Source organism: Setaria viridis, chromosome 7 (genome assembly GCF_005286985.2).
Source record: "Setaria viridis chromosome 7, Setaria_viridis_v4.0, whole genome shotgun sequence".
In the NCBI taxonomy this organism is placed as follows: domain Eukaryota; kingdom Viridiplantae; phylum Streptophyta; class Magnoliopsida; order Poales; family Poaceae; genus Setaria; species Setaria viridis.
The window spans coordinates 22,292,880-22,313,670 of NC_048269.2; the positions used below are offsets into that span (position 1 = coordinate 22,292,880).

The following is a 20,791-nucleotide window of genomic DNA, read 5'->3' on the forward strand; positions in this document are numbered from 1 at the left end:
GGCGCGCCAGGCCTCGTGTCGAGGGCGGCCCTGCTCTGCTCTGCTCGTCCCCGTCCGGCCCCGTGCGCGGCCTCGGTCTCCACGGCCGAGCGAGCGCGACCACAAGGTCACACGTCCGTCCCTCGGCCAGGCCGCCAACCACGTCGCCCCTCCCCCGCCTTGGCCTCGACCTCGGCCAGACCACCACCGCACCGCCAGCGTCCGGTTCGGTGCACGTATTTCGTCTCTCGCTGCAGGGCCCCCGGCGTCGTCTCGGTTGCGGGTTCTTTTAACCGCCGCGCTGTACGGCCGCTCGTGTCGGCCCTCGGAGTCCTCGCTTGCCTCGCGTGCCCGCTTGTTCTCCCTCCGAGTACGGTCGAGTTGGGAGTTGGAGCTCTCGACGCCTCAATCCGGTGGCCGACATCCACCGGCGAACAGGCTTCGCGGTGACATACCTCCTCTTCGTACCGGAGTAGTACCACACGTCCAAGATCGCTGCTCCAAAGCCGCACACTCTCTGCATGCGCGCGTACGTAATATTTCTTTTTTTGCAGTGCGGCCTATCATTTGCCCGCTCGCCTTTCCCCGGCTTCCCCGCCCACGCCCAGGCCTATCGCCACGACAGCCAAAAGCACTGGCCGGTGGCCAATGAGTATGCATCGCCGTCGTGATCAACGGCTGGATGGTGCAGCCGTGGAGGAGCCCGCCGGCCACCGCCTTACGGCGGCGAGCAGGCGGCACGTCTGATGAAGGGGCTCCGAAAAGGCAACGCTCCCGAAGGGGCCGCGCCATTCCGCGCCACGCCACGGTGGTGGGTCAAACAGGTGGTGGGTCAAAAGCCTAGACACCGTTCTGACCCCCCGGAGACACTCTGTTTGTGTTTTCCGCGGAGCCCCAGGCGATCGCATGTGATCGCTGCCTGCTCACCTGCTTTTCTTTCGATCGGCGGTAGGAGCAAGCCTTTTGGTCTGCTTGTACGGCTGGCGAAACGCAAAGCGAGGCCGGGCCGCCGTCCGCCGATATGAACAGGATCGGACACCGGAGGAGAACGCGGCCGCGGTATGTAAATGTAATGCACCCGGTGATTTCGCGGCACATTCGGCAAAAAGGCAGGAACGCTCCTTTTAGGGATCCACGCCACTCGCAAAATGGGTGATCACCATTCACCCAGCTTGAAACTCTCAAGATGCTGTACTTTTTCTGGTCAGCAAAGCTTACTGTTACGGCCGTATGCATCGGTGACGCAGAGGATGGAATGTTTGTTTTTTTTAAGCGCTTGAATATTTTATTTCACGTCATGAAACCAAAACTGCACTGCTGTAGCACGTAGCATGTTTGAGCTACTAAACACTGAAATGCGGCATAGCATGTGTTGTTTTTTTTGAACGGAAAGGGCACGAGAGTGTGCCTATTTCATTGATATAGAGGAGATACAACCGGTGGAGCGGTCAAGAAAATAAAAGAAAAGAGAAAGGAAAAGTAAAGGGGGAAAAACAAAAAAACGGCGCAGAGGCATCGGAGCGGCGTGATTACGGTAGCAGGGCCGCTAGGTCTCTCGCTCCCGCTGCTATCCACATATTAGCTGAGGATTTTATTTTTGCCATTAGTTGTGTTGTCGGTGAACCCTTATGGCGGAAGATGCGGGAGTTTCGTTCGTTCCATAACTCCCACATAATCAGTAGGGTTAGGCTTCTGTACGCTTTACGTGGGGTCCCTGGTGTTGATGTGATGCCGATCCACCAATCAATGGCCCTTGTACTGCGTGTCCATTGCTCCGGTTGCAGGATTCCTTGTGATAGCCATTGGGCTATGAGCTTCCAGATTTGTTTTGTGTATCTGCATTCAGCTAGGAGGTGATGCGCCGTCTCCATCGTGCAGCGGCATAGGGTGCAAGTAGGAGTATGGTCCCAGCCCCGCTTTGCTAATCTGTCCGAAGTCCAAACCCTGTTTTGGAGGATCAGCCAGGCAAAGACTTTGCATTTTGCCGGTGCCCAAGCTTGCCACACCGTTGCCAGGTTTGGCGTTTTGATGCTACCTAATAGTTGGGCCTTGTATGCTGAAGCTGAGGTGTACTGACCGCTCTGGGTGAAATTCCATGTAATTACGTCCTCCTGGTCCGGGTTTAGCTGGTATTGTTGGATTAGAGGCCATAAGGTTACGAATTCGCTGAATAGAGAGTTTGTGAAGCCTGTTCTGTGTTGTAAATCTCTAATCCAGCTGTTATGGTGGAAGGCCTCCCGTACTGTTTTCTTTTTCCTTTTGGTTTTCGCGTAGAGATGTGGAGCGATGTCCTTTGGTCGTCTCCCTGCGACCCACGCATCTTGCCAGAAGCGTGTGTTGGCCCCATTGCCGAGTGTGATCGTCGTACATGCCGCAAAAAGGAGTCTATCTTTGTCGTCACAGGGTGTTTCGGTTCCAACCCACGTCTTATCTGGGGAAGCCCATGCATGCCATAACCATCTAAGGCGTAGCGCTCTTGCGAATTTATGGAGGTCAAGGATTCCGACGCCACCATGTTTTTTCGGTAGAGTTGTCCTCGTCCAGTTGATTTTGCATTTGCCTCCAGTCAGTTCTTTGTCTCCCGCCTATAGGAAGCGTTTTCTGATTTTGTCAATGTCCTCTAGTACTTCCTTGGGCGTTCTGAGGGCCGTCAGCGTGTAGACGGGTTGTGAGGATAGGACAGACTTGGTGAGGCATAGTCTGCCGGCTTGCGTGAGATTTCTGCCCTTCCATTTTGAGAGTTTGCTCGCCACCTTGTCGATCAGAGGCTGGAAATCAATGCGGCGTAGGCGTTCTACCGTTAGAGGGAGGCCTAGGTATTTTATCGGGAAGTTCCTCCGCGCGACCGGGAGGTCACTGAGCAGATCCTGGAAGATATCGTGGGAGCAGCTGATCGATGTGACACTCGTTTTTTGGATGTTCGTTCTGAGCCCCGTCGCTTCCCCGAAATTTTGGAGGAGAGTCTTCAAGTTTGTGATGTCACGTGTGGAAGGTTTGACAAAGATCACGGCGTCATCGGCATACATGGATGTTCTCATAAATGTTGCACGGTTGTTTAGCTTTTGAAGCAGTCTCTTTTCCGTGGCAGCCGATAGCATGTACTGTAGTGGGTCAATTGCTAGGATGAAAAGGAGCGGCGATAGGGGGTCACCCTGGCGGAGTCCTCTCCCGTGTTGTATGTGGTCCAGCGGGAATCCATTTAGAGAAATTCGTGATGTTGACGTGGTGAGGATGGCCGCGATCCAGTCCCTCCATTTTGGTGGGAAGCCTCTGTGTTGCATCATGGTGAGGAGGTAGTCCCAACGTACCGAGTCGAAGGCCTTGGATATATCGAGTTTCATAAGTAAGGTCGGTTGATTACGTCGGTGGAAACGGCGTGCTAGGTTTTGGACGTACAAGAAGTTATCGTGGATGCTTCGTCCTTTTATGAAGGCACTTTGGCAAGGTGAGACAAGTTTGTGCATGAGAGGAGCGAGGCGCAGGGCCAGGGTCTTTGTTATAATCTTCGCGATGGCGTGTATGAGACTAATGGGCCTGTAGTCTGCGATGCACTCCGCCCCTTCTTTTTTGGGTATGAGAATAATTGTGGCTTTATTGAGAAGGTTGAGATCGGCGCAGCGAGAGTTAAAGAAGGAGGATATCACCGCCATGAGGTCACGTTTGATAATCTCCCAGCAGGTGGTGAAGAAAAGGCCTGTGAAGCCGTCTGGTCCGGGCGCTTTGTTTTTTGGCATCTGCGAGATGGCCTGTCGGATCTCCTCTTCAGTGAAAGGGTTGTCGAGCATTGACAGATCGACTGTCGGGAGAGCAAGGGCTGGCCAGGGTCTAGACGTAGAATCACCTCCTGAGCCATGTGTATCTTCATACGTGTATCTGAAAGCATTGATCTACTCCAGTGCTGTAACGCCTGCGACGTGACATAAAGCTTATGGCCCAGTCTATGGAAAGGTTCTGTATGATGGGTCGGTGTGTTCCAGGCCGTGGAGACTATCTCTTGGAATTGTGGCAATCGTACCCAGAAATTTTCGAATTTGAAGGTTGCAGGTCGGCGTATAGTGGCGTGATTAGTTAGCAGCAGGGGACAGTGATCCGAGTGGGATGATGATAACGCGTGTAACAGACTGTTTTCGAAGCGGAGGTCCCAGTTTTGGTTGCAGAAGACTCGGTCCAGGCGGACTAGCGTTGGTGACCTTCGTTCATTGCTCCACGTGAATTTCCGGTTTTGCAGATTGATTTCCTTTAAGCCGCAGAAGTTGATGGTGTTTCTGAAGCTATTCATGAGCCGCCGGTTGATGTTCGTATTATTTTTATCTCTTGCCCGGTAGATTAGATTGAAATCCCCCAGGATTATCCATTTGGTGTCGTCGGATGGTTTAAGAGACCGCATAGCATGTGTTGTAAGACGTACTGTTGGAACAAGGGGCGCTTAGTTCCAATAGCACGACAGAGATTTGCTGTTGATTCAAACCAAGAGGAAAGTTTCAAGTGCTAAGCCCCATCGGGGGCAGCTGTGATGTGCCACTGGTGTCGTGCCATTTCGTTTCTCTTCTCTGGGTGCGTCTTCTGCTGAAGAGGAACCTGAAAGAAGCTAGAAACTGTATTCTGAATATCTAACGAAGCTAGAAAAGGAGACAGGACACCGCTCGCCGCATATCAACGGTCAACAATAACACCAGTCAGCAGTCTAGCACAAGAAAAAGGGAATCAGCGATAACCTGGTGAACAAACTGAATATCGTCAGAGAAGGAAGGGGGAAAAAGGAGCTGATGGAACTCTTAGGCAACAATGAACCCAATACTCCTTCAGTGTACTTCCACTATGGTCGACATGTTCAGTACATAAGCATTGGCAACTCTGAACTTACATAAGAATTTGCAAGTCTGAACTTTATCTGTCTACCTTGTATTTCACTCACAGAAGCAGATAGTTTACCAAGCAAAACTGCAAGACCTTGACACCTTATTATTACCACCAACAAAAATAAGCTCATGAACTTCCTCAGAAAATAAAAGTAAATGGAAAGAAAAGGAAGAGCCGATTGAACTACCAGAGGAACAGTGTAGCAAATGCTCCTTCAGTTCACTTATTCCCTTATGATCGGCATGTTCAGTACATAAGCATTTCCAGGTCTGAACATTTCACTCTAGCTCCTACTTCAATTACAGAAAAAGCGGCTACTCTCTACTAACCAACCAAACTACAAGACCTTAAACTTATTACAAAGATGTAACAGAGACTAAACACTAATTACTAGTACTAGTGCTATAACTGGTGGGTATATATAATATCTAGCAAATAACCTTTGGTAAGGAGGGCAAAATTTGCGTGCGTAGAGCTGCACGCTGGACACGTAGATACGCATACAGCTGCAAGGAAAAGAATCAAAACATCAACTTCTCCCGTCTGTCATCATGCTTCAAGCCTTCACAAGATGCTGCTAATGCTGCTGCAGACTGATTAATCGACAGTGAGCTGAGATCATCAGAACGCCCGTTTTGTCCTGTCTCCCATCATGCTTCGTTGAATGCTGCTGCTGCTGCTGGAGCCTGAAGAATGGACAGGGAGCTGAAAGCATCAGGCTTCCTGATGATGCTACGCGAGGCCAACTAGCTGAATCAGTTGTGCTTCGGCACGCGCCGGCGCCATGGATGGTAGTCCATGGTCATGTATGACCTAAACCGATCCCTCTCCTCCGTCCACTGCTGGGCGTGCTGCCTTCTGTCATGCAACCTAATAGCACCTTACCAATCCAAAAGTAGAAGGTTTCAGTCTTTCAGAACTCAGTGATCAGTTAACAGCGAATATTCAGGCTGGGAGAGTTTGCAGTTGCAGCAGTGAAGATGAGCAAAGCATGTAGCAGTAGATGACTCACCAACGCCTGCTTGTTGATGAAGCGACGAACAGAAGACTGCCAAGAGCACCAAAGCGACCAGCCTCGCAACCCCAAGCAACGCCATGCTTCCTGCTTCTCACCTGTGTTCGTTCTCACGGTCGGTCTCACCTACCTCCTCGCATCTGCAAGCGTGTGTGACGACTGTGTGTGGATATATAGAGGCACGGCTCGTCAAAGACAGTTGGGAGCACAGCTCGTAAGTCAAAGACACAGGAGATTTGGCTCTAGGCGATGCAGTGTTTCGAGTTTTAATACCTCCATCCTGTCCCCCTCCCAGTCCTCGGCCTTCGAGAGAGGGACGCATCCCATGAGAAGAATCTATTGTTTCTGGAGCTCGCGCCTTTTGTTTAAGCTCGCGGCCCTGCCATGGCTTTTTGGGGCCGAGAGCTGATGAGCTAGTTTATTGGGGGTTCATGTGAGCTCCACTCGCCCGAGCGAACCACGCACACGAATACCAATGCCGATATTAAGTAGTAAACATTGTGGGTTTTTGAATCCACTAAAGGTATCACTAACTAAGCATGGTTTTTGTTAAATTGTTCTAGGTTCTTCAGTAGGCTCATGGCCTCTGAGTGTAGCCTGGATTTGCTTACTAATACTCTAGTGTTGTGCAAATGTTCTTGAATAGTGGACAGTTTGCCGTGCCATTGGTTGATTGTTTCGCTACTCCTAGCTGCCAGTGGTCTCTGAAGATTGGCTGTCCTCACGACTGTTTTTAAGCTGAAAGAGAGGCAGCAGCGCTAGAATGGCAGGGCTATTGCCACTTTAAGTACCCTGATAGTTTGTGAAAGTAGATAGCTTCTGGGTAGTGATCGTCGGGATGATCATACTTTGAATCTTTGATGCTGCTCTTTTCTGTTACAACAAACACCTCAGGATGTCTTCTTTATACAATATTTTAGGGCTCGTCAAGATCAGCCTGAAACCTGCATACAGAGATGAATGTAACATCATTAGGTACCTAGTCTATGTGTAGCTTAATATGTTGTCTTGGATTAGCCATGCTGCTTAAGTTGCCTTTAGCAGGAACAGACAATAATAGTATTTTAGTGCCCTAATACTTTGTGAAAGTAGATTGGTGATAGCGCTGGAGATTGTGGGTATATATATAACATGATACTGTCGCCACTTACCATATCAGGATCTTGAGCTTGGGATACCAATCCAGTTAGTTTGAGCAGGATCAATACACAGGTTGAATCTACATTCAGGATACCCAGCATCATGCTTTCGCTAGATCATCTGTTAGTCTCTGCATGGGCTAGCTATTGGCTGTTCTTGACAGACATCAGAATTCAGAGTTCGCCTCTTGACATTTCCTTCAGAAATGTAGTAACTGCCAGAGACAGATTTCGATTAGGCAATTGTTTAACTGGAAAAGCATGATCCTGAATATAGAAATCCCAATATCATCAGTGGCTCTCTATGCTTGACCATTGCAACCATCCATTCTGCTGCTGACAAAAGCTTGATTGAACAGGAATACTGGATAGTTCATAAGCACGCATATGCGTTAATAATAGAATACAGAAAAGGATAAAAGAAAAGAAAGGGACGCACTAGAGACAAATGCCATATATGGGCTCCATGGAAAGTCAGCATTAGGGGCTTTTGCTTGCTCGTGATCCCATATATTCAGGTAGATAGCCACGCAATTGTTCACGTTTGTAATGTGCAGCAGTGGTGAAGGCCGCCGAGAGAATCCCAGTATTCCCTTCCTGCATAAAAGCAAAAATCTCGGGAGAATGGTGAAGATTGGGAGTGGGAGTAGTACTAGAGTGCCGTGTGATAGTACTGAATTTCATACTCAAACACGTTCTAGTACTATGGCAGCTTCAAGTAGACCCGGATCTTCACTGGAACTTGCATGGCAACCGTGATAGATCATAGTATATGCTAGCCAGGCTCAGCTTGTGTTTAGCTGAAACAGACGTCCATGATTTTCGAGCACATGTGTGACGTGACCATTTACTGACTCAGGGAAAACTTGAGATATGAACCCACCCAAGTAAGTTCGACAAACAAGAGTGCATTACGAATGTATGCACATTATTGAGCATGCATAATCTCCTATTTAGTGTGCCTGACCAGTGACCATTATCCTTCTAGCTTGTTTGGCATTTACCGGAACACAAGATGAGATCTCAGTCTGTAGAGCATGTTTGCAGACCACAAAATATCACCAACATTATGCAGATCCGTAAATTTATTGATGGCAGCTTGTACGACATTGACTTGCAACTTATTTTGTGCAAACTTCCATCCAAAAAAGAAGGCAATTATAGGTTTGTCAAGTTTTGTCATAAGTCAAATTATCTTAAGTATGACTATCACCTCGAGTCCGCCACTGCCCAACCGGCGTCCCTGCGTGGGCAACGGAGCCGTAGAGACAACCGGAACTCGATCTGCAGAATGAATCAGACAGCCACGGCTCGAATAACACAAATCAAACACCCAGAAGGCCAAGTCGTGTTCATCAAAGCGAAAACATTCAGGCTGATGTTTAGCTTTTTTCTGTGGAAGTCGATTGTGCAGTCTCAAGTGATACCATGCCATCGCTTTGAAGCTAACAAATATAAAAGAATCCTATAAAAAAACAAATATGAAGAAACAGCAAAGAACATTCAACAACATTTTGCCACAGAAAAAAAAATTCTCTGTTTAACTTATTATAAAGTTTGTCACAGCATGACACACAAAAGAAACGAATTACACTAACTAATTCACCACAATGCTCAGAGTCATGCGTGGATTTTGTTGTTGCATTTTGCTGAAATACAATTTCTTTAAGGGAATAAAAAAATATCCCTGCATGTATGCACACAAATGTAGCTCCTGTATTTCAATTGTGAAAAGACTCTATGGAGCTCTATCGAATGGGCGCGTGTCATTGTAGCATATATTCCATACAGCTTCAATTGCATCTTTTGCAGCGGCCTCGGAACAGTATGGGTTGTTCTTGAGAGACATCAGAGCCCGCCTTCTGACACAATCCTTCAGGAACACAGAGAGGTGTCACAACAGAAAACATTAGTAAAACGTTTTAATTATAAGATATCAGTAGAAGCTAAAACAAGCCCTTAGGGAACCACTGGAACTCAGAAAAATCTCAATATCCTTAAATGCTCTTTATATTACATTAACCAAGTATTTTACCGCCAACATAAATAAACTGGATTTGAATGTTCAGCAGTTCATATACAAAGAGGTCACACATGTCTGAGCACAGCAAAAACAGCTAAGTACCAAAGCACATGTGATCTATAACTTTAGAACAAGTCACTACGGCAGAAAAGACACTTACTTGCTCATGACCCCTTATCTTCATGAAACCACGCAACAATTCACGTTTGTAATGGCAATCACCACTAAGGTGATTGGCTCGAATCTAAGAACATAAAACACACATAAGTCAATGATATACACAACTCACTCCTTCATAAGAAAAATTATGCATTACTCTAAACTGAGGATAAGTTTCAAAATCAGCATTATTCTAAATTGAGGATAAGTTTCATGCAACAAGACATGACAAGAACTCTATTAACAACGCAATTTTGTTCTTACCTCGGAGCAAGCATGGTGAGCACAATTCTTCCAGTCCATATTCTTGCCAACGCAGTCATCATAAGCATGAATCATTTCATGAATAATAACCTGATTTATCTCATCTTGAAGTGTCATGTGATTGCAGCACACTTTTATCTGGGCAAAAGTCATTAGAAAAAGTAAGCCTATTATGTCCTCAGTAGTTGAAAATTGAAAATATACAGTGCAAAACGAAAAATCAATGATGTGTTCGCAGTTTCATAAGCACACAGTTATTATGATCTATAATACTACTGAATATAAGATATGGGGTTTATATCCGCGTCAACAATGAGCTCAACTCAACTGTTGTGTTGCAAGTAAAATGAGAACAAAACATTACACAATAACTTGACGCTGCCCAAATACCCAAGTTTCAGTAATGTCCCAGCAATGAGCATTAAGTATAACAATCTACGCTGCTACCAACATCTTTTGGTTTCACAAGAAGATATAATAACGCTTTTGGCATCTTAATACCGAGATACTATCTAGTCATACTATCAGATAGAGGGGTAAAGGGTAAAGGTCCGTCATGTGTTGTCTGCCAATTAGGACTAGATTGTTCATGGCACGTCACGTCCCACCAGAATTTCAGAAATAATGTTGCACTGAATTGTTAGGAATTACGAGCAGAGAGGCACGTTCCAAGTACTTCAACATTTATAACAGCAGTGCTACCGGTCAACATAAGCCTCTGCTTATACAGTGTCAATCGCGACGATCCTTTGGCAGCAAAACGATGGTGCTAAAAGGGAGATAAAGAGCAGCGTACCCCTTCCCCGCTGCCGTAGCCGCCGGCGCTGGAGCAGTTGGCCGCCAGGATGAGGCTCGGAAAGACCTTACAGCCGGCCTTCTCCATCTGCTCCCTCAGGAACCGCACCGTCGGATCTGCCCATCGGATCGAGAGCACGGGTAAGCACGGGGAGGTCACGCGCAGCAACCTCGAGGGAGGGAGGGAGATACGGCCGGCGGCGGTGGTGCGCGGCCGTCGAGAGGTGTGGCGGGGGGACCGTACGTTTGAGCGCCGAACGGATGCCCGCGACGCAGTCCTCGCGCGACATGGCGGGCTGGGTTCGCCGCTCGGAGGAGGACTCGGCCTCCGCGCGGACACCCGCCGCGCCGCCGGCGCCGCCCTGCCCCTCCGCCATCTCTCTCTATCTCTCTCTCTATCTCTCCCCGATCCCCCCCCGCCGGCGGCTGCGTGCAGGTTGTGTTTAACCGAATAGCCGTTTTAGGTTTAGTCGTTCCGTTCGTTGTGTTGCTTTTCGAGATTTGGGCCTCGGTGAATTGATGGGCCGTGAAGTGAATGGGCCTCATCGTGCTGCTTGGTTGGGCCGTCGAACGCCGCCTCTCTCGATGGACCGTTTTACGCTGAAGAACACGAACAAACTAGGGAGAACGAACAGTTTGCAGATCACAGCACGTGAACCTCCAAATTGATCCATGCGCTTCAATTTGGAGGTTCATGTGCCTTCAAGTTGGAAAAGGCGAGATCGATGCTGAAGCAGCAGGAGGAAGGAGGTCGTGCTTGGTTTACGAGCGCCGAAGCAGGCAGGGACGAGGGAACCCGGGACGACAAGCGGCAACGGGACAAGCCACCGGAGTTCTCTGCCACCCGAGCCCTAGTCGAGCGGAGCACGTATAGCAGAAGCACCTTTCGTTTGTTTATCCGCGTCCGTCGGCCGATCTGGAACCGGAACCAGTGTGCCACGCACGTGGCGCCAAGCAGACGCGGATCCAGGCCCGCCTCGTCGCCCGCCCGCTCAAGAATCCAAGGGACCTTTATAAAAAAAAAAAAGAATCCAAGGGAGACTAACTGCTCCCGTTTCCCGCGGCGTTCGTGCGGCGCACGAGACCACAGTGCACCGGGGAGACCTGCGTCGCTTGTCTGGACCCGCTCTGCCTGACTCTGATCTGGTATCCTCGCTTTCTCAGCTCGAGATCCACTGCACGTACAGTGTGCCAATGCAAAGAACCTTTTCTTCTCTTATTGCACGTACCGTGCTTAAGCCCTTGTTTACTTCACCTCTAACTCCCAACTTTGACACTATGCAAAAAGAAGATTCCCCATCACATCAAACTTGCGGTACATGTATGGAGTACTAAATGTAGACAAAATTAAAAACTAATTGCACAGTTTTGTTGTACTTTGCGAGACGAATCTTTTGAGCCTAATTAGTCAATATTTGGACAATAATTCATAAATACAAATGAAACGTTACAGTATGCTACAGTGCTGTAACAGTAATTTGGCACCTCCAAAACTTTGGCAACAAAATAAGGCCTAAGAGACGCTCAAGTGGAATTTCCACACATTTTCTTTTCCCTGGTGAGGATCGGTGATGCATGCTGTGCATACAGCAAGAGAATAATATAAATGCATGGGACAAACAACGCTAGGAACAGCAGGGGTCAGGAGTGCACGTACTGATGCCCGATGACCACTGCTCGCAGGCGAGGCATACCACGGAACGAGCTGAGAATCTTTCGGGAGCGAGGCTTTGGGCACGTGCCCAGGACCCAATCATCGATGCCACGGCACGCAGCGGCAGCACGGGGGCCGGCATCACTGATTGCATGTGCCTCTAAGACTTGCTTGCTCTTCTTCCTAAATGATGCTCCTGCAAACTTTTCGAAAAAAAAGAGTACTCCTTCCTAATCCTACGAGCATGTAATTTGGCTCAATGTATGGCTTGCTTTCCTCCCCCGGCCTCCTCCGCCGCCTCGCTCCATCGCTCGGAACTTGCCGTGAGTTAGGCATCGTTTAAGCCAGTGCTCGGTTCAGAGGGCAGAGAGAAGTAAAGCAAAGCTGGGGGCATCGTTAATGATAGCGCATCATGGTCAGAAGGACACGGATGCCCCCCTGAACCATCAGAGCAGCTCCAGCGTGCGCCAAAATCGAAAAACGAACTTTGCACGTAGTGACAGTCGACTTCTATTTCTTGCAAAGTGCCAGAAACAAAATCGACCGTCAAACAACAGCCGAACCGTGCGCACCCATGAACGAATAGAATATATTTCTTGCATGTCACAGTGTGTTGCGGGCTGCATGGCGTGGGAGCACGGCACGGTAAAAAGGAGGGTGTCAGGTTGCGGAATTGTAATGTTTTTGTTTGCTGCAGGGTCCACGAAAACGACGTTCACGCTACAGCCCTCGAATGGTGTCGACGTGACACCGGTGCTGCTCTCCCTGCACCTGATGCGCGGGTACTGCGATGTATCCATGTCCCGTGCTCCTGTTCAGGCAAGTGTGTTTAGTTTTCGGGCTAGGCGTCGTGTTCGTATAGACACCATGGTCCGGCCGGGGTTGTTTGGATCCTCAGGATAAAGTTTAGTCTCTGTCACATCGAATATTTAGATACTAATTAGAAATATTAAATATAGACTATTTATAAAATTCATTGCACAGATGGAGGCTAAACGGCGAGACGAATCTATTAAGCCTAGTTAGTCCATGATTTGACAATGTGTTGCTACAGTAACCATTTGCTAATGATGGATTAATTAGGTTTAATAGATTCGTCTCGCCGTTTAGCCTCCATCTGTGTAATTAGTTTTATAATTAACTCGTATTTAGTCCTCCTAATTAGCCCCGAATATTCGATGTGACACGGACTAAACTTTACCTTCGCTATCAAACACCCTCACTGCACAGGCTTCTAGTACCTAGCCCTTGTTTAGTTCACCCCCAACTCCCAACTTTGGCACTATGCAAAAAGAAGATTCTCCATCACATCAAACTTACGGTACATGCATAGAGTACTAAATGTAGACGAAATTAAAAACTAATTGCACAGTTTTGTTGTAATTTGCGAGACGAATCTTTTGAGCCTAATTAGTCAATGTTTGGACAATAATTCACAAATACAAACGAAACGCTACTGTGTGCTATAGTGCTGTAACAGTAATTTAGCACCTCCAAACTTTGGCAACTAAACAAGTTCCTAAGCAGAGGATCTAGAACCAGCAGCACACTGTACAAGTACGTACGGAGACAGGGCGGGAACAGAGATTTGATTGCCTGTTGAAGATTACAGGGAGTCGTAGCTCCTACACTACAGCAAAGGGCTCATGCTGCTGCAAAAAGCCTAGCTTAAATATTAAAAGGAGATGTTGCATGAGAGCAAATAAACTAAGTATGGTTACTTTGGTCTTCCCAAAGCCCTTAATATTGTGCTTAGGCGAAATGTGCCTGAGGAAAGAAAGGAGGAGTAGAGGACGGAGTAAGAAGTATTTTTGTCATGGATATCTCTACTTCAAAGTGTTACATTAGAGGCCACATTGATGTTGAAATGAAATAGTTCGGCATCAAAAAAAGAAGATATTCTGTGTGCTTTCGCAGAGGCAGGACTATTTCTATTTTCTAAAAAATTCAAAAAAGAAGTTAGTGATACTCCTACATTATTAAAAAAACGCAGAAAGGTTGACAATGATTCTTTTTAACTTCTAGTTCCTAACGGTTTTGGTTGAAGAATTTTTTTGAGGTTATTAAGGATAGCATTATGAAATTGCGCACGAGGTAAAAAAAAAAGAAAACAGTTCATTTCTACTTCCACTTCTACCTGGAAAAAATGTGCTGTTCCGGTAGCAGAAAACAAAAGAATCAGAAAATGGATTAGAGGAGAGCTGTTTATTCCGGTCAAAGGTGGGTGCACCAGCTTTTCCATGGTTTCGATTGGACGTTGGATCATCACGTAGTACGGGGCTATACGCCGTGGTGCACGGCGCAACCGGAGGCATGCAGAGATGCCTTGCCCCTACTCTCCTAGCCTTTCACGTCCTATAACGGCAGGCCCCTGGCGACGATATCCATGCACACACGCACACGTCGAACGGAGTCTGTTTCTCTCCCTTTGCTTTCGTCCTTCTCGAAGAAAATTTCCTGTTATTTTACGGCACGTCTTTCTGCACTTCTGGGGCTCCGGGCATTGACACGACGTGGACGTGTTGTTGTTTTCTTGCATTTTGTCATCCAGTCTTTTCAGGCCATTCATGCAGCTGTTTGTTGAAATTCCTTGACTGGAAGTGGCCGAGGAGTTGTCTTTTAAGTTTTAACTAGTTTGCATTTTAAGCTCACACATGGCAGAAATGCCTGAATGGCAGTAATTTCTCGTAGAAACGTTCGTCGAAAAAAAAGTTATCGTAGAAACTGGTAAAGCTAAAGCAAAATGTACAGCTACTAGTTGAGATTACGAACAAGACGGAGGTGCCGACTGCACATGAAAACGACGCTCGTGACGTTGAAGAGAAACGCGGAGACACAGCATGACCACTCTTGCGCTCTGTTGCCCTCAGCCACCGTAACAAACAAAAAGCCTACCACCCTTTTCTCTCACTCTCCTGCAGCACCAGGATCCAGCAGCACCAGCCGAGAGAGGCAGAGAGCTGACCAGCACCACCCTCCGGCCTCCGGCAAAACTACAAAAACGCCATCATCCCGGCGGCACCATGCCCGAGGCAGCCGCGGCCCCCACCGCCCTCAGCGCTGCTGCCGTCGCCATGACCATCGCACTTTTTTAATCTCCCCCAAACCCGCCCTTTTCCGTGCCGTTCTGCCACTGAGCACATGGCCACACCCACGCTGCCGCTGCTCACTTGCTCAGAGCTCAGTAGCTCACACGCCTCCCGCTCTCATCTCCAGGCTCCAGCCGCGCTACCTCAGCTGGACGAGAGGTGGCGAGCTGAAGCTGAGTAGCTGACTGTACCCGCCGCTACCATTACCACGCTGCACCGTACCAGAGCAGCAGGCGTCACGCGCCGCTGTCCCGACCCCGTCGAGGCGAAAAGCCCCGGCCGTTCCCTCGCCCCGTGCCGCCGCCGCCGCCTCCTCCTCCTCCTCCTCCGCCTCCGTGCGCCAGCTCAGGTTTCCTTCTGGTGAGAAGACGCGCCCCCTCCGTTATCCCCTGCCTTTCTTGCTGCGCGTTTCGTTGTTTGCTCGCCCCGCCGCCGGATCTCGCGGTTCTCTTGCAATGCCGGTGTGGTATGCACCCATGGGGATGCTGGGACACAGATTTGCCGGGGTTTTGAGTTCAGCTTCTACTTCGTGTTATTGGGAGGGCACGACAAGGAAGATGACAACGCTTTGCTGCATCCGTGGTGCAGGACAGAGTCATTGTTTTGGTTGGGAGATGTGGGGGATATGGACCCAAAGATTTTGCACTTCAGTGATTTTGTTTGAGGTTCTATAAGAAGGGTCTTAATTAGCAGTCCTGATGAGTAGTATTCTGTTTGGGACTTTTGTTAGCCGTGCCATGTGATATTTCTACCAGTGTCCAGTGGTGGTTGGTGATTGGTACTTGCAATTGTGCAAAGTTGTTCTGTTTTTTTTTAAGTACAGGCTATTGGGTGCTGAAGCTAGGGCAGGATTTGACTTTTTGATTGTTTTCTCCACACTTGTTTTTGTTTTTTCTTGGGAGCCCCACGTTCGTTACAAAAGGAGAGAATGTGTGGATTATCCGCACTGTTTTACCTCTCACTTCGGTGAGAAAAGGGGGAAGTGACGGCTGATTCTTTGATTCCCATTGTACAGCAAAATGAGGCATTTCATTTTATTTTCTTGATCTGTGCTTACTGAATGACTCTCGAGTTCTTACTTCACTTCTATTGGGCGGTTTTAGTGTATATAAATGCTCCAAGACTGCATTAGGATAGCCTTTAACACTACTTTCTTTCTTTCTTTTTTCTCTCCCTGGATTTGATATTGGAGATCTGGAACATCCTGCATTTTCTGATTAAGCTAAAATGCCATGCAAATGATTCCCCTTCACTACCATTTTATTAGCATTGATGTGTTGAGCTAAAAAGCCATGCAAAGTTTTGCAGCTCCTGTTGGCTTTGCAAGGCGAGGATCAGCGCAAAAAACCTGTGTTCTAATGGTTCCTGTGTCTGATTTGTTGCAGGTTGCTATGACTTTGTTACAATGAGTCATGTCCTAATCAAAAGAAGGACCACATTTTCATGTCAACATTGAACATACTATCTTTCATTATTGCTGGGTAGTTGGAACACACAAGTGCATATTCAAGATGACGGACATGAGGCGTCACTCTGTGGATGTTCCACTGTCAAGGACCTTAGTGCAGCTCAAGCGTGTGAGATCGCTGCGGGATCCAGCGACAAACTCATTGAGCAAGTACGCATCTCCTTCTGATCACATGATCTGGGAGACTGCTTCTAGCAATGGGGTGACTCTGGAGCTCGGCAGGTCAGTACATCATCAGCTGGTTGAAGAAGATGAAGATCTGGGAGCTGAGGCTACAATGGGGTCAGAGCGGAGTTTTCGGGCACCAAATGCAAGGACTGCATCGTATAGAAAAACTTCTGCTGTCAAGATCAGAGGCTTGAACCCGCCAAGAAACAAGCAGGTTCATCGTGTCCGCCAAGATGGTCACCGCAAGTCATTGGATTCTAACCACTCCAATCATAGTTCTATCCGGCAATTGGCAAACAATATAGTCAACAATGTGGATGCAGAGAAGGAAGAGGAGGAAGTGAATTCTTATGAAAGACCAAATTTTGCACTGCCAGATAAGGATGATGAAGAAGTGAAGATGCCAGGCTACCCAAATTTCAGAACCAAGTCTTCTGCTGCGATGAGCCGTGTTGGCAGCCCTTGTATGTCAGCCAGTGAGGCACGCTCTGTTGCGTCAAGACGAAGCACTTTAGGTCATGGAACTGAGGATACACGCCTGAGGTCGAATGATGTTGTTGGATCAAATTTTAGTGGCTGTGGCATAAGCTATTGCTGGTCAGGAGCGTCAAAATACCGAGAACTTTATTCTGATAGTGATGGTCCAGAGCAACCTCTCTTATCTACTGATGGGACTGAGGCAGCATTTCAAAGCAATGTACCATACACTGAGACGCCAAGATGTTTAAGCCAGAAATTTCGCCCTCGGTCATTCAGTGAACTGATCGGCCTAAATGTTGTTGCTCAGTCCCTCTTATATTCCTCTTGCAAAGGAAAAGTTGCTCCAATGTACTTGTTCCATGGCCCCCGGGGTACAGGGAAGACGTCCACAGCAAGGATTTTTGCCGCTGCTCTAAATTGTGTCTCTCTTGAAGAGCAAAGGCCATGTGGGTTCTGTAAAGAGTGTGTCATTCTTTTCTCTGGGAAGAGTAGAGATGTGAAAGAACTTGATGCAGCAAAAATGGATCGTTTAGGTCGAGTAAAGGCACTTCTCAAGAGTGCATCTCTCGTCCCATACTCTTCACGCTTCAAGGTTTTCATAATAGATGAATGCCATCTCTTGCAAGAAGATGCATGGTCAGCAATACTGAAGAGTCTTGATGAGCCATACCGGCATACAGTGTACATTATGATTACTTCTGACATAGAAAGCCTGCCTCGCACTTCCATCACACATTGCCAGAAGTTCCATTTTCCGAAGATAAAGGTTGCAGATATAGTCTACAGGTTGGAGAGGATCTGTATAGAAGAAGGATTGGAATTTGACCATGATGGGTTGTACTTCATTGCTGCAAAGTCTAATGGTTCTCTTAGAGATTCAGAAATAATGCTTGACCAACTCAGTTTGCTTGGGAAAAAGATCACAATTTCTCTTGTTCATGAACTTGTGAGTTGTCTACTGTTATCTTTTATGTTCTGAGCAAATCATAAAGCCAGTATTGTCTTGTTTATACATCTGTTATTTGCAGGTAGGATCAGTGTCTGATGACGAGCTGATTGAATTGCTTGATCTAGCATTGTCATCCGACACCACCAATACTGTAAGACGAGCTCGAGAACTTATGGGATCAGCAATTGATCCTTTGCAGCTGGTCTCTCAGTTGGCCAACCTTATTATGGACATTCTCTCGGGGCGGTGTCAATCTGCAGTCACTGAAGTCAGCAAAAGCTTCTTGGGTAGATATGCATGTGCGTGTCCTTTCCTTGAAATGTTTATTTCTGCTTTTCCACGTGAGCATTCTCTGGTGTTGAAAAGACGCATGATAGATCGTACTTTTATTGTTGGAAAATTATCATGATTATAATTTTATCTTGAATTTTCAAACCATCTCTATCGACATCCATATTTGTTCCACTAAGTTTTTAGTATTATTTTCTGAACTTTTTTTTCATGATTATGTAGTATCAGAGGTCGGAATAAAGAAATTAAGACATGCACTGAAGATACTATCAGAAACTGAAAAGCAATTGAGGACATCAAGGAATCAGGCTACTTGGGTTACAGTCGCGCTTTTACAGTTTGGCACCACTGAATCTAACCTTGTTGCTGAACCGAATGATATGCATGCACACTCAGTAACTGGATATACAGGTAAGTACAATAAAGCTCAGTTTCACATATAATTCTGATTTCTAGACAGAAAGGATTGATAACCTCCTCTGGTATCCCACTGTGTAGATGACTGGGTTTCCAAGGTGCACTCAAGCTCCAATTTTTGTCAGGCATGTAATAGCAACAAGTCCAACTGTTCTGAGAGACACTGTAGGCGGCTTAAGCTTGAGAACATATGGAGGAGAGCCATTGGAAAGTGTCGATCAAGGTCAGCGAAAAGTTTCCTCAGGAAAGAAGGCTTCTTATCATCGGTCCATGTTACCGAAGGTAAAAACATATACCATCTCTACTGAATTTTCAATTTCTCGTATGGATTGTGCTGAAATTGACACATTATATGTGCAAATTCTCAGAACTTGCCATAGCAGAAGTTGGATTTGGACACCCGGATCACCTTTCAAGAGCAGAGAAAATGCAAAGTCTAATAGAATGCGCTTTACAACATGTTCTCGGGTGTAATGTGGAGATCAGATTCAAACTTGTATCATGTCCAGTGAGGAAAGATGCTAGGTTGAAGAGACAGTCGTTCAGTTTTCTCAACTGCTCAGGCCGGAAGCAAGAGCTGTCAGATTCAGTGGTGACTGATGAAGATGAAGCTGTGAGGCCTGGAGCAAGAGAGACACCCCTTAAAGGCTACACCTCCAGTCAGAAGGAATCACCATATGTCATGCAACGTGTTGATTCGAAACCAACAGTCCATGGGTGTGAGGATGATGCCCGGAGTACCCTGACGTCAAACAGATCCGTGACAGATGACCTGACAAGGACGTGCAGGTCGGAAACTAACTACTCAAAGGGTGTCAGTGAGCAGGGTCATTTCGATAGCATCCAAGAGCCTGACCTACAACCGAATTGCTTCTCACGAACGCTCAAGCTTCAAAAGAAGCTATTGTCGTCTGGTGCAGCACACACAATCTGTTTGAGGATCCAGCCACATAACAAAATGGATTTCCTACCTAAGAAAGAATTTGATACATACTTCTGTGCGTATGAGCCTTACGAGCAGTGTTCAAGATCAACTTCACGGGCTACTTACAGTTCAAGGGATGATGACTTGTAAGCAATCTGAACTTGACATTATTCCACTGTGCTTCTTTACAGGCAACCATTTAGCCATATAAATTTCATGCAACTGTGTATTCAGTTACATTATTGTCATGTGTGGAACCAGTGCCGAACTCTTTTCTTTCTTCTGCAGGTGGAGCAAGAATTCACGGTTTGGTTCGAATCTACTCTGCTGGAGGGCCCCAAAACAATCCATGTAACAGAGGTACATCACTCTGTACTGTATTTTCACTACTCGGTCAGAAAAGTGAATGCAGTGTTCTTGCCTGCTTGGTTGCTAGTGTTCATGTGGGCATGTTGACCCCACTTCTGCCAGAGCATCCCCACATCAGCAAGTGCTTTATTGCAAGCGGAGTTGCAGACAGCCGCGGCAACAACCGGCACAAGCATTGCTGCTGTGGAAAAGTGAATCATGATAGCAGAACATCGACAAAAGAAAATGCCGAAAAACAGTGTCTTTCGATCATTCAGCTAACCTTTTTGCATTTCTCTGTGGATTTGTAGTAAAGGATGAGCAGACTAGACGGAACACATCAAGTGATCAATTTTGCCCGAAGCTGGAGACATGGACATCTGAGGTGGCAATTTTTGAAGGAAAAGTTCAGGGATGGGGCCTGCGTTAATCTTGTTCTTGGTAGGAAAACTGAGAAATTATTGTTTGATCCGTAGCCTGCATTTAGTGATATTTTCTTGGTACTGAAGGTTTTTTTATGATAGGAATAATGCTAGTGGTCAGTTGTACAGCACGCCAATGATGAAACCCTGTGTATACTGAATAGTTCTGTTGTTTCTCAATTTTGTAGGACGATTTGATGCTCAAGTCCCCATTTACGTGATCTTTTTTTATTATCTGGAATTTTCGTGCAGCTATTTTATAATTCATCGATCCCTGTAGCTTATCATATCTGTTTAATTCCATCAGCTACGAATCACTTGCAATTCTAATTGATTGTTGGGGCTC

General features: G+C 46.9%; 2 protein-coding genes and 1 long non-coding RNA gene across 5 annotated transcripts; 1 reads left to right on the forward strand and 2 right to left on the reverse strand.

The window, feature by feature from the left end:
• Positions 1–5,039: 5,039 nt before the first annotated feature.
• On the reverse strand, positions 5,040–6,272 carry LOC117865241 (uncharacterized). The gene is made up of 2 exons (XR_004642498.2): positions 5,852–6,272; positions 5,040–5,719 (listed from the first exon to the last, which is right to left on the reverse strand). It is a non-coding gene; the product is annotated as an uncharacterized lncRNA (long non-coding RNA).
• A 2,243-nt stretch (positions 6,273–8,515) lies between these two features.
• Positions 8,516–10,667, reverse strand: LOC117862851 (mitochondrial inner membrane protease ATP23). Its single transcript, XM_034746383.2, has 5 exons — positions 10,479–10,667; positions 10,236–10,351; positions 9,440–9,577; positions 9,177–9,260; positions 8,516–8,866 (listed from the first exon to the last, which is right to left on the reverse strand). The coding sequence occupies exons 1-5, from the start codon at positions 10,609–10,611 to the stop codon at positions 8,732–8,734; spliced, it is 606 nt and encodes a 201-aa protein (XP_034602274.1). The 5' UTR covers positions 10,612–10,667; the 3' UTR covers positions 8,516–8,731.
• Positions 10,668–15,003: 4,336 nt separating this feature from the next.
• Positions 15,004–20,679, forward strand: LOC117864352 (protein STICHEL-like 2). 3 transcript variants are annotated; one of them, XM_034748419.2, is made up of 8 exons: positions 15,004–15,337; positions 16,363–18,039; positions 18,122–18,341; positions 18,556–18,744; positions 18,832–19,032; positions 19,119–19,821; positions 19,964–20,035; positions 20,335–20,679. In XM_034748419.2, exons 2-7 carry the CDS (start codon positions 16,489–16,491, stop codon positions 20,028–20,030), a joined length of 2,931 nt encoding a protein of 976 aa, XP_034604310.1. In that variant the 5' UTR covers positions 15,004–15,337; positions 16,363–16,488; the 3' UTR covers positions 20,031–20,035; positions 20,335–20,679. The 3 variants fall into 3 exon arrangements, with proteins under 3 accessions (XP_034604310.1, XP_034604311.1, XP_034604312.1); XM_034748420.2 differs by having other exon boundaries at positions 20,340–20,679; XM_034748421.2 differs by lacking the exon at positions 20,335–20,679 and adding an exon at positions 20,112–20,325.
• The last annotated feature ends 112 nt before the right edge of the window (positions 20,680–20,791 follow it).

What these genes read in the sequence shown, in the direction of transcription:
- LOC117862851 (XM_034746383.2), bottom strand. Translation starts at nt 10,611, where the DNA reads ATGGCGGAGGGGCAGGGCGGCGCCGGCGGCGCGGCGGGTGTCCGCGCG. An exon ending in CTCACCATGCTTGCTCCGAG is followed by an intron (nt 9,261 to 9,439) that starts GTAAGAACAAAA and finishes TTATGTTCTTAG; the next exon opens with ATTCGAGCCAATCACCTTAG. An exon ending in AGATAAGGGGTCATGAGCAA is followed by an intron (nt 8,867 to 9,176) that starts GTAAGTGTCTTT and finishes GTGTTCCTGAAG; the next exon opens with GATTGTGTCAGAAGGCGGGC.
- LOC117864352 (XM_034748419.2), top strand. Translation starts at nt 16,489, where the DNA reads ATGACGGACATGAGGCGTCACTCTGTGGATGTTCCACTGTCAAGGACC. An exon ending in TTTCTCTTGTTCATGAACTT is followed by an intron (nt 18,040 to 18,121) that starts GTGAGTTGTCTA and finishes TGTTATTTGCAG; the next exon opens with GTAGGATCAGTGTCTGATGA. An exon ending in CTCAGTAACTGGATATACAG is followed by an intron (nt 18,745 to 18,831) that starts GTAAGTACAATA and finishes CCCACTGTGTAG; the next exon opens with ATGACTGGGTTTCCAAGGTG.